This window comes from Sapajus apella, unplaced genomic scaffold (assembly GCF_009761245.1).
Source record: "Sapajus apella isolate SASKATOON/1434 unplaced genomic scaffold, GSC_monkey_1.0 scaffold4, whole genome shotgun sequence".
In the NCBI taxonomy this organism is placed as follows: Eukaryota; Metazoa; Chordata; class Mammalia; order Primates; family Cebidae; genus Sapajus; species Sapajus apella.
The window spans coordinates 56,885,133-56,898,491 of NW_022436944.1; the positions used below are offsets into that span (position 1 = coordinate 56,885,133).

Consider the following 13,359-nt stretch of genomic DNA (forward strand, 5'->3'; position numbering starts at 1 on the left):
CCATGAGGCTGATGAGACCACTGGATGTCCAGTCCTCAGCTCTCTGAAGCCTGAGGCCAGAAACAGTTGTCTCCTGAGAGGAAGGTTTGAACCTCCTTTAGCCAGGGAGGAATGGGAGATGATGGCTTCTTAGATCTGCTTACATTTGCTGGAAGGACTTCTTCCAGGGACATAACTAGACAGGGCTTTGGCCAACTAGCAGGTGGCGTCTAGAGGGAGGTGGAAGAGACTGCTTCCAAACTGGATTCCAATTTGTCTGATTCAAGCAGCCAAGCTTGTGTTTGCCAAGGACTTAGGGGGATGTGGGTAAAATCAGGCAGAGGACTTTTTTTAAAGGCCCGAGTTGGAGCTATTGGGATTGTCCCCTCAGAGGAAAATCGGGAGTTTGGGCCATTGGCTTCGTGGAGAACCTGTACTTTTTGTACTTGGTACAAAGGAGAAGTCATTTTTACTTGATTTGTGAAACTCTGTGTTGTCATCTAGGATTCCAAGGCTTTAGCCTCCCCACCCTTCTGCTCCAGAGAGATGCCTTTCAGTTCCTTCACAAATTGTCCATTTGCCCAAGGAGACTGATCCAGTTCTAGAACACAGGAACTGAGTTTTAACCTCAGGCTCTCCAGTGCATGACACAGGTCTCTTGATTCCCTGGAGTATTGCTTTTTTACCTATAAAACAAATTGCATTCCCAGCCTGTGGAGGGTCTTACCTAAGCCAAGACTTTGCCAGGGATTGGATTGTGCAGCCCATTTTTGTTCATAGCATTGCCCAAGTTAGGGAAGGCTGAGTATTCTGATATTCTATTGCTGCATAAACTCTGCAATTTAGTAGCTTAAAATAACAATCATTTATTCTGTTCATGAATTTGATTTTATTGTTTCTTAATGTACATAAGGTTTATAAAATGATGTTTTGATACACATTTGCTTAGTGAAATGATTACTATAGTAAGGCAAATTAACACATCCATTGCCTAGCAGGTTGTTTTTTTTTAATAGCAAGAGCACTTGGAATCTACTTTATTGTCAGATTTCCAGTATATAATACAATATGGTTAACCATAGTCATCACACTATACATTCAATCTCTAAATTTTTTCGTTCTACTTAACTACAACTTTGTACCTTTAACCAACATCTCCTCATTCCCCAACCTCCATCCCCTCCCCAATCCCTGGTAACTACCAAAGTTTCACTTTCTGTTTCTGTGTTTTTAACTTGTTTAGATTCAACAATAAGTGAGATCATACAATATTTTTCTTTGTCTGGCTTATTTCACTTAGCATAATGTCCTCCAGGTTCATCCATGTAATCAAAAATGGCAGGATCTCCTTTTTAAAGGCTGAATAATATTCCATTGTGTGTATGTGTGTATGTACACATATATACACACCACAATTCATTCACCTGTTGACAAACAGGTTGATTCCATATCATAGCTATTGTGAATAATGCTGCAACGAACATGGGAATGCAGATATTTCTGAGGTACTGATTTCATTTTCTTTGAGTATATACAGCTAGTGCTCGACTTACGACCACGATTGGTTCCGACAGACTGGTCGTAACACAAAGTTTGGTCATAAGTTGAGTAGGCTATATGCACACGGAGATGGTAGTGCTGCCGGAAGCTGGTCCACACTGTCGTACGCCCAGCTGGGCAACATTTGCGCTGCCAGACGCGGAGCAGTCATGGCTAGCGATTGTGGTCATAAAGTCGAATGGTCGTAAGTTGCATAGGTCGTAAGTCGATCAATACCTGTACCTAGAAGAAGAATTGCTGGGTCATATAGTAGTTCTATTTTTAATTTTTTGAGGAACTTCCATACTTTTTTCATAATGGCTGTACCAGTTTCCATTCCCACCAATGGTGTGTAAGAGTTCCCTTTTCTCCATACCCTCACCAACACTTTTTATCTCTTGTCTTTTTATAATAGCCATTCTAACTGTTGTGAGGTGATATTTCATTGTGACTTGATTTGAATTTCCCTGATGATTAGTGATGTGGATTTTTCAGCAGGAACCTTGCAGGTCAGAAGGGAGTGGGATGATATATTCAAAGTATTGGTGAGCACAGTGCTTCATACCTGTAATCCCAGCACTTGGGGAGGCTGAGGCAGGAGGATCACTTGAGTCCAGGAGTTTGAGACCAGCCCTGGCAACGTAACAAGACCTAGTCTCTACAAAAAAAATAAACAAACAATTAGCCAGGCATGGTGGCATGTGCCTGTAGTCCCAGCTACTTGGGAAGCTGAGGTGGGAGGATCACTTGAGCCCAGGAGGTAGAGGCTGCAGAGAGCTGAGATCATGCCACTGCACTCCAGACTGGGTGACTGAGTGAAACCCTGTGTATAATAAGTTAATAAAATAGTTTAAAAATCCTACTAACAATACTATACCCAGCAAACCAGTGCTCCTCAAGTTGAAATGGAAGGACACTAAATAGTAACATGAGAGCATAATAAAGTAGGGAACTCATTGATAAAGGTACATATATGGACAAAATCAGAACACTATATTACTGTAAAGATGGTGAGTAAATAGCTTTTACATCTATGAAGAAAGCTAAAAGACAAAAGTATTTTTCAAACCATTATAAGTATTATTAACTAAATTATGTTAATGGGTACATAATATAGATATAAATTGAGACGTCAGTAGCATATAACATGGGGGGAGCAGAGCGAAAACCAGAATTCTTTTATGCAAATAAAGTGACGTTGTCAACTTATAATAGACTGTTGCAAGTTATTTTATGTAAGCCTCCTGGTAACCACCAAGAAAATGCCTATAGAAGTTACACAGAAAAAGAGAGGGATCAAATATACACACAAAAAAAGAAAGGAATCAAAACCTATAAATACAGGGGAAAAAAAGAAAACAGCAAGGGAGAAAAAGAGGGCCCAAAGAGCAAGGCGAGTGGAAAGTCAACAGAATGGCAGTAGTGAGTCTGTCTCTCGATTTACTTTAGATTCAAATAGGCTACCCTTCCCGATAAAAACATACAGCATGGCTGAAGATTATTTAAAAAAAACAACAGGATCCAACTGTATGCTTTTTACATACAGTCGGATTTCCATTGTGTGTATGTGCGTATATATATGTACGTACAGTTGGATTTCTGAAAGCTCACTTTTAGATTCAAGGACTCTCAGAGATGGAAAAAGGTCCATACAAATGCTAGCCAAAAGGGAGCAGGAGTGGTTAATACTTATATCACCAAAATAGGCTTTAATTCAAAAACCGTCTCTGGAGACAAAGGTCATTTCATAATGACAAAAGGGTCAGTTCAACAGGAAGCCATACCAGTTATAAATGCACACAGCATCAGAGCACCTAAGTATATACAACATTGACAGATCTGAAAGGAGAAATTGACAGCACTCTAATAATGGGAGACTTCAATACTCCACTCTCAACAATGGATAGGACATCCAGACAGAAAATCAATAAAGCCGTAGGCTTGAACAATTGGACCTATGTAACAAATGGACCTGGTTGACATATGCAGAACTGTTCACCCAGTAGTGGAAGAACATTCATTTTTCTTAAGGACCCATGGAACATTCTCCAGGAGAGATCACATGTTAGGTCACAAAACAAATCTTAACAAATTTAAGATGGAAATCATACCAAGTATCTTTTCCAACCACAATGAGAAAATGGGAAAATTGTGAATTCATTTGTGAATTTAAAATTTGTCAGGGCTTGGTCAAGACGCTCCCTGCTCTATATAATGTCCATCAGCTGGGGCCACTCAGTGGGATTGCAGGACCCCACTGAAGTTCCCACTGTCATGGTGACTCCTGTGGCCTGCAAGCTGATGTGGCTGTCAGCTTCTCCTGTGAGCCTCTCCATGGACAGCTTGTGTTTCTTGTAGAGTGACTAAATTCTAAGAACAAATGCCCCAAGAAAATTGGAAGCTCTATTTTTTTTTAATGACCTAGCCTCAGAAGTTACATAGTGCGACTTCCACTGTGACACAAAGTCCACCCTGATTCCAGGGGAGGGAGTCAAAAGTGCACCTCGATTCCAGGGCAGGGAGCATCAGACCCCACCTCTCCATGGGAGTAGTTTCAAAGTCACATTGTAAGGAGTGCCATCAAGATACTGTTGCATTTTGTTGCATTGACTTTTGGAAAATAATTTACCTGCACAGAGGTAAATTCCCATTAATTCTTATTACACCATCTTTTTTTCTTTTTCTTTTTTTTTTTTTTAGATGGAGTTTCGTTCTTGTTGCCCCAGGCTGGAGTGCTGTAGTGTGACCTCGGCTCACTGCAACCTCTGCCTCCCGGGTTCAAGTGATTCTCCTGCTTCAGCCTCCCAAGTAGCTGGGATTACAGGTGCCCACCACCACAATGGCTAATTTTTGTAATTTTAGTAGAGATGGGGTTTTATCATGTTGGCCAGGCTGGTCTTGAACTCATGACCTCAGGTGATCACCCACCTCGGCCTCCCAAAGTACTGGGATTACAGGTGTGAGCCACCATGCCCAGCCCCACCATCCATTAATTAAGCTTCATGGTGTTCACTGAGGCACACAGGCGTTGCTCACATTTGCCAGTGTAAATAGTGATGCACAGTGCCTGAGCCAAGAACACTGTCACTGCAAGCTCCTACCCCTGGCTAAATGCTAATCTGTATTTACAGGACAGTCACTAGTGCTATTATTTTCATTTTACAAATGAGGAAACTGAGTCCTGGAGGGACAAAAAGTCAATTTTCTTAATGTAATACAGTTAAAATAGGATTAAACTTTCAATGTCCTTATTTCTTAACTAGTGTTTTGTCTTTCCATGATTGTGCTTAATTTTATCTGATCAGTACACACACTCGTGTAGAGCTGTAGGGATGCACATGTGTGCATAGACACACACACTATGTGTATGTATATGTTAAACTCAGTGCTTACCTTTGTTGGATGGAAATTCAGCTGCATTGGAGGACTTGACAGCTAGAGAAGCCAGTTTCAGGGGGCAGGAAACAGTATCGTTCAAGGGAAAGTTAGGACAAGGCAAATGAGCTTTTACAGAGCAACCAATTCCTCATGAGAGCCTTTGCATCTCACATGGCTAAAGGAAAGTGCTTTGGTTAGGGGGCTGGAGCTTTGGTCTTGAACAGTGTGCTAGCATTGGCTCATTGGTTAAGGGGTGTCCACCATTGGGCTCCCCATTTGAGTGGTCGCTCTGCCTCTCAGGGCAATGTGTGGTATTTCACTGTTGATAAAGCAGAAACTACATGCCAGGCCCTGAGGGTAGGCACTGAGGCAAGCAAGACTAATACAGTGCCCCTACAGTCCTCTTGGGGCATCGTTTTAGCAGGGCAGACTACCATTAAACAAGAAATGATAAAATTGATCAGTTATGATTGAGATGAGCAGTACAAGGAAAAAGTATGTGGAACTATGAGAGCTCACAGTGGGCCTGAGCTTGCCGGGGGACTCAGAGAAGTGGTCTTGATTTGCTCGTTGAAGGGTAAGAGGACATGTACTAGGTGAAACACCTGGCGGAATCTGGAGATCCGTTTGTGGGGAGGCCCTGGGTGGGAAGTTATAAGGCCCACCTGAGTGATGGCTGGCATGAGAAGGCCAGGGTGGCAGAGGTGAAGAGGGTGCATGACAAATCTGGCAGCCTGCATGTCACCAGGTGGATTTAGGTTACATCCTCTTCTTCCCTTCTCACCTCTTCCACCCCCACCTCCACCCCTCCACCCCTCCACCCCTCCATGCCTCACAAAGTTGGACTGTCTTGCCTGTGAGACAGGAAAGGCATATGTGATGAGGGGACTGTACCCTAGGGGCCCGTCCAGGTTATGTGGGGACCTGAGACTTATCCAATAGAGGGTGGGGTCTTGAAGGGAAAAAAAAGGTGAAATTATGAAAACAAAGTTTGTGCAAGGCTTCCGTGGGGGGCATGTCAGTGAGGGACCTCTAAGCTGAAGTTTCACCAGCTTAGTGGGGAAGCTCCCTTTGGCACTTTCCCTATGTCCTGAAAGCTCATAAAGCCCTCGTTTCATCTTGCCTGAGACATTAATGCCATCCTTACCCCGCTTCCTCCTGTTTTCTTCTTAGTTGAGATGGCAAAGCACAAATATCTTATGTTGAAATCTCCTGGAAATTTGGCTCTTTCCTTGACCCCAGTAGTGTCCAAAAGAACATGGGAATTTCCTTTTTTTTTGCCCAAGACTTCCATGATGTTTTCCCTCATAATCAAGGAAGGGAGTGTTGGCTGTTTTTCTTTTGGAAATGTGGAAGGGAAATATGAATTTCCATAGGCAGAATTACTCTGTCTGGTCGAGTCTAGACTGTTCGTTGGCCAGCAAGTTTGCTGGAGCCCACACTGGCGCTCTGAGATGCCGCCCGGACTTATTCTGTGGGCAGGGAACAAATCACTTGGAACTGCGTTTTGGGGAAAAAACTCACAAACATGAGGAGTGACAAGGAAGAAGTTGCATAATAAATAAATTACAAGTAGAAGTTGTCAGCAGGCTCTTCTCTCCAAATCCCACTGAAGTGAGCAAAGCCATCTAACAGCAGTGAAGAGTCTCTGTCATTTGGAACTTAGGGAAGCTGCTGTTCATAGTTGTGAAATGTCAGAGAGGTTGAGACAGACTGAGGGGAGAACTAACAAGTCCTCCGGGACCATAGAAGAAAGCCCTAAGCCGTCTCCAAGCGCTGCTGCTGATGTCCTGGCAAGCCTCCACAGATGCCAGGCCCTGGCCCAGCCAGCACGCTCTCTGGAAATCTGTGGGTTTTGGCACGCCAGGCCTCTGCCCCAGCTCTGGGTGTGGCTTTGGCTGTTGAGAGGCCCAGTCTTGGTTAGAGAAAATGCACTGTGTCCTTGTTAACTGCTGGCTGCCCCACCAAAAAACTGGAAAGAATCTCCTTCAGTCTGCTGTGATTCCCTGAGCCTGACAGCCTCATTGCCTTTGACGTTCCCTGTTAGTACTGAAAATTCAGCACAGTCCCATTGCTCAGGCAGAACCTATTTCAAATATAAATTTCCTGCCTCCCCAAGACACAGCAAATAGGGGTAAATGACCAGACCATAATCTGAGAGTTCTTCACTCAACTGGATTATCATTCATCTAAGAGCCTCTGAAAGACAGTCTTACACAAGCAGAGGCTGGAAGGACATCCACCACCACGAAGCTGTCTTGAAAGAGCTACTTGGGGGAGTGCTGTAGACCAGGGAGTAAATCAGATAAGTAATGCACTCATGAAATCGTGACCACGGTTGACTTAGGTCCCCTTGGAGCTTGGAAGAACCCCCTCCCACGCTGGAGAGCTGGCTTCTTGGAGGTAGGTGGGAGTAGAGGCTCTGAGGGGCTCAGGGGAAGAATTCCCACTGATTTGCAAGAAAGGAATTGGCCACTGTGTACTCGTTTGCCACTCAGTCCTGCCCTAACCTTCCTCTCCTGTCTCTCACAGACGGTTTTTGAAAGGAATTGCCATTCAGAGGACTGCGCGGCGGACCTGCAGCTTCAGGGCAAACTGCTGCTGTCTAGGTACGTCAGTGTTTCCTTCGCCGCGTTGTTCTCAGAAGCTCTTTTCTCCTGACTCCAGGCCTCAAACCTGAATGTGCAGATCTCCCCACTGAAGAGGATAAACAGAGTTGATGCATTACAATACTATTTTGTGGTTTAAAACAATGTATATTACAAAATAATTTTAACAAAATCTTTGTTGTGAAGATTGTTTAGGTTTTGTTTTGTTTGCAGTTCCACATATCTCGTAATTGAGCTAATATTTCTAATTTATATGAGTATTTGGGGGAGTGGCTATTTCATGCTTCCTGACTGTATTAAGTTGAATCATGTGAAATTGCCAATATTTGACCTTTTGGACAATTTCATGTGATTCAACCTATTGTTACATAAAGGTTTATCTCCCCTGTCCCCTGCCCCCCACGCACGCACACACACTCAACATTAGTGTATGCTTCAACAACAAGTAACGTTTCTATGGCAGGAGAGGGCTGAAGGAGGGGGCAGGCTGTCCTGATCCAAGTGAACAGACAGTCTCTTTATTGTTTCAGGATTTCCTCCCTCACTACATGAATCCCCCAAGGCTAAAGGTGAACCGTACAGCGGCCTTCTGTTTCCTCTTTGCCAACCTTTTATTTTAGACTTCATTTAGGGTGAAGGTTCTGGTCCTGATCGTTTAGCCTCATTTCACAGAATGACTTTCTTTTGAAACAATTCCTTCTGAAAGGCTGTTTTAGCCTTGGGGCCAGAAACCCCTCTGTTAGATTTATTACCATTTCTGAAAAACAGTCACCAGTTTTGATAGTTATTTTCCAAAATGCCGTAGCGTGTTCCTTATTTAAAACTATGAGAGTTAAGTTTGAATGAAACGAAATGAATATCCCTTTATGAACCAGTGACTACACTAGGACTTTTTTTTTTTTTAATTATACTTTAAGTTCTGGGATACAGGTGCAGAACGTGCAGGTTTGCTGCATAGGTATACACATACCGTGGTGTTTTGTTGCACCCATCAATCCATCATCTACATTAGATATTTCTCCTAATGCTATCCCTCCCCTAGCCCCCCATCTCCCGACAGGTCCCAGTGTGTGATGTTCCCATCCCTGTGTCCATGTGTTCTCATTGTTCAGTTCCCAGTTATGAGTGAGAACACATGGTGTTTGGTTTTCTGTTCTTGGGTTAGTTTTCTGAGAATGATGGTTTCTAGCTTCATCTGCGTCCCTGCAAAGGACATGAACTCTTCCTTTTCTATGGCTGCATAGTATTACATGGTGTATATGTGCCACATTTTCTTTATCCAGTCTATCATTGATGGGCATTTGGGTTGGTCCCAAGTCAGTGCCACAATCAACATACGTGTGCATGTGTCTTTATAGTAGAATGATTTATAATCCTTTGGGTATATATCCCAGTAATGGGATTGCTGGGTCAATGGTATTTCTTGTTCTAGATCCTTTAGGAATCACCATGCTGTCTTCCACAGTGGTTGAACTAATTTACACTCCGACCAGCAGTGTAAAAGTGTTCCTATTTCTCGACACCCTCTGCAGCATCTGTTGTTTCCTGACTTTTTAATGATCACCATTCTAACTGGTATGAGATGGTACCTCAATGTGGTTTTGATTTGCATTTCTCTAATGACCAGTGATGATGAGCTTTTTTTCATGTGTTTGTTGGCCGCATAAATGTCTTCTTTTGAGAAGTGTCTGTTCATATTCTTTGCTCACTTTTTGATAGCTTTTTTTTTCTTGTAAATTTGCTTAAGTTCTTTGTAGTTTCTGGATATTAACCCTTTGTCAGATGGATAAATTGCAAAACTTTTCTCCCATTCTGTTGGTTGCCTGTTCACTCTGATGATAGTTTCCTTTGCTGTGCGGAAGCTCTTTAATTAGATCCAATTTGTCAATTTTGGATTTTGTTGCTATTGCTTTTGGTGTTTTAGTTAAATTTAATTGAAGGCTTTTTCTGCATCTAGTGAGATAATCACGTGGTTTTTGTCATTGATTCTGTTTATGTGATGAATTACATCTATTGATTTGCATATGTTGAACCAGCCTTGCATCCCAGGGCTGAAGTCGACTTAATCGCGATGGATACGTTTTTTGATGTGCTGCTGGATTCAGTTTCCCAGCATTTTATTGAGGATATTCACATCAATGTTCATCAGGGATATTGGTCTGAAATTTTCTTTTTTTGTTGTGTCCCTGTCAGGTTTGGATATCAGGATGATGCTGGCCTCACAAAATGAGTTAGGGAGGAGTGCCTCTTTTTCTATTTGGAATAGTTTCAGAAGGAATGGTAGCATTTCCTCTTTCTACCTTTGGTAGAATTCGGTTGTGAATCTGTCTGGTCCTGGGCGTTGGTTGGTTGGTAGGCTATTGATTACTGCCTCAGCTTTAGACCTTGTTATTGGTCTATTCAGGGATTCCACTTCTTTCTGGTTTAGTATTAGGAGGGTGTATGTGTCCAGGAATTTATCCGTTTCTTCTAGATTTTCAAGTTTATTTGCACAGAGGTGTTTATAGTATTTCTGATGGTAGTTTGTATTTCTGTAGGATCAGTGGTGATGTCCTCTTTGTCATTTTCTATTGTATCTATTTGATCCTTCTCTCTTTTCTTTATTAGTCTGACTAGTGGTCTATTTTGTTGGTCTTTTCAAAACAACCAGCTCCTGGATTCATGGATTTTTTTAAAGGTTTTTTTGTGTCTCTATCTCCTTCAGTTCTGCTCTGATCTTAGTTATTTCGTGTCTTTTGCTAGCTTTTGAATTTGTTTGTTCTTGTTTCTCTAGTTCTTTCTCCTTATCGCTTTCAGGTACACCATCAAACATAGGTTTGGTCTTTTCTCATAGCCCCATATTTCTTGGAGGCTTTGTTCATTCCTTTTCATTCTTTTTTCTCTGATCTTGTCTTCATGCTTTATTTCATTAAGTCGATCATCAATCTCTGATATCCTTTCTTCAGCTTGATCGATTTGGCTATGATACTTGTGTGTACATGAAGTTCTTGTGCTGTGTTTTTCAGCTCCATCAGGTCATTTATGTTCTTCTCGCAACTGGTTATTCTAGTTAGCAATTCCTCTAACCTTTTTTCAAGATTCTTAGCTTCCTTGCATTGGGTTAGAAAGTGCTCCTTTAGGTTGGAGGAGTTTGTTATTACCCACCTTCTGAAGCCTACTTCTATCAACTCATCAAACTCATTCTCTGTCCAGTTTTGTTCCCTTGCTGGCGAGGAGTTGTGATCCTTTGGAGAAGATGAAGCATTCTGGTTTTTGGAATTTTCAGCTTTTTTGCGCTGGTTTTTCCTCATCTTCATGGATTTACCCACCTTTGGTCTTTGATGTTGGTGACCTTCAGATGGGGTTTCTGTGTGGACATATACTAGGACATTTTAACTTATGATGATAAATAGTCTTTCATTCATCAAAGGAAAGTAATACTAAGATTCCTTTTCTTCATTTTGAGTTTACTGGAGGAAGATGATGTAACACACACACATCCACACATGCACACCCTCCTCCAAACCACTTAAGTATTAATTAGCTTTACTTTTACTTAGGGCAATAGTAGTAGATTAAAGTAGCACATGTTTTGCCAAGCTTACAAAGTTACTTAAAACTCATGGAATGGATATAGGAATTATTTCACATTAGTACAAAGGGCCTCCTGGGATTATTAGAGAAACTATAAAGAAGCTTCATAAATTTGCAGTTCATTAATTTCAATTTTAAATAGATCTTCCAAAAAGTGTTTTAGGGAAAAAATAATAAGAAATAAAAATATGTGGATTTGTTTTGTCTTGAGGCAGACTGGAAATACTGGAAATTTACTTTGGATCATAGAAACACTTCATGTTTCTATGAATGATCCAAATGTTCGCTTGCTCCAAGGTTAGATATTAAGTTAGGGAAGTTCTAACACGCTTGCTACCCATTAGCAGATAAGTAAATCCATCGCTATTGAATTGTGCTTTTCTTATATTAAGATGTAAAATTGAAGGCTCAGTAAAGCTTTAGCTTGTGGCTAAAGCTGCGTCCACTGCCCCAGTGTGGCCTTTTAAGTGTGGTCATAACCATTTAATGCTCTGTGGGCCCAGTAATCAATAATGTTATAACAACTAGTGTGATGGCCGGGACCCAGACCCCTATGTGTATCAGCTACCAATTGCCACAAAAAATGCTCCATAACAAATCACCCCAAAGCTCAATAGTATGAACAGTAATCATTGATTCTCATGAATTTTTGGGTCAGCTGGTCCAGGCTGGATTCAGCTGGACCTTGGCTGATTTGTCCATGTATCTGGCTTCAGTAGAGGGTAGGTTCTAAGCTTGGGTGACACCGTTCAGCTCTACTCCCTGTGTCGTTCATTTATTCTTTGGAACTAGTGGACAAGCCTGTGTACATTCTCACAGCAAAGCAGAGGTACAATAAGGCACTGGGAAAGTGCAGTGATTCTTAAGGCCTAGGCTCAGAGCTGGTACACTCTTCCTCCAGCCTTATTCCATTGGCCACAGGAAGTTACATGGCCAAACCCAAAGTCAAGGAACAGGAAGTTAGTCAGCGGAACTACAAAGCCACACAGCAAAGGGCCTGACTATAAGGAGGAGGTGAAGCTTTGGATCCATAATGCAGTCTGTTACACTATATAACCAGCGAGGTAGCCCTGTCTCTTATCCTGATGCCTTGTTGTTATCAGGGCTATTTCTGCCTTTCTTGAAATTCCATCTTTCTGGAATTCAGACATGAGACCTGGAGACTGGGTGAGAAGATTTTCTGAACCTCAGAAGCAATGCCCTTGGACCGAAGCGCTCAGCCTCTTCTTAGGTTGGGTTATTTTTAGAGGACCCCTGGTCTCTCAAAATAGCCTTTTGGCTGAATCCTCCATTAAAGAAACCTTCATTATACTTTTGGACTCATAGCTGTTCCCACAGGAGCCATCAGAGAAATGTTTACCCATACTTGGATAACAGCCCTGTGGTACAGTTATGGGATTTATCCAGACCTTTGGGTGTTCACTCTTCAGAGCCAGGCACAATGTGAGAGCAGAAACAATCAGTAAAATGCTAGTGGAAACCAGGGTCTGAATTTGGTTGACAGAGGCCTAGTGGCTCAAAGCAGAGGTGAGCTGTTTTGGTTATCATTGGACTCTCTTGATTCATTCTTGTCTGGGATGGGATGTACCCTCTTTCCGTGTTCAAGCCAGGCAAATCCTGGGCACTGGGCTGCAGAAGTGAGCAGTATGTGGGCCTTGCTTTCCTGCCGTGAGCAGAGGAAGAGGCTGGGTGACAGTGGTACCACGTGGTTAGTGATAGGCAGGCTCCTCTAGGGCCCTGGAGCAGCTTCCAAGAGGTGGTGTTGGGAGGAATGAGGACTCAGGCATTCTGGGCAGAGGGAAATTGTGAGCACAAGTGTAGAGAACAGGACTCCCATGAAGATCTGCCGGTGTCTGGAATGAAGGAGGCAGTCAGGAGAACACAGTGAGAGACAGGGAAGGAGAAAGGGAGAGAAACCAGTTCGTGGCACACTTAGGACTCTGGATTTCATCTTGAGGCCAGTGGGAGTATAGCCAAGTTGTATAAATGCATTTAACATAACAAGAATTCGGCCAGGGGGCCAGGTGCGGTGGCCCTGCCTGTAACCCCAGCACTTTGGGTGGCTGAGGCAGACGGTTTGCTTGAACTCAGGAGTTTGAGACCAGCCTGGGCAACATGTCAAAACTCCATCTCTACAAAAACAAGCAAAAATTAGCCAGGCATGTGACAGACGCCTCTAGGCCCAGCTACTCAGGAGGCTGAGGTGGGAGGATCACTTGAGCCTGGGAAGCAGAGGTTGCTGTGAGATGGCACTGCTGCACTCCAGCCTGGGCTGAAGGGG

The 13,359-nt window shown here is 42.8% G+C and overlaps 1 protein-coding gene across 5 annotated transcripts in view; it reads left to right on the forward strand.

The window, feature by feature from the left end:
- The window catches only part of ITGA9 (integrin subunit alpha 9), a 366,875-nt gene that overhangs the window by 185,794 nt on the left and 167,722 nt on the right, over window positions 1–13,359 (forward strand). For all 5 annotated transcript variants that reach the window (XM_032270221.1, XM_032270232.1, XM_032270249.1 and 2 more), the window contains one exon: window positions 7,429–7,505. In XM_032270221.1, the coding sequence (XP_032126112.1) occupies window positions 7,429–7,505 (77 nt within the window). The remainder of the gene's footprint in view (window positions 1–7,428; window positions 7,506–13,359) is intronic.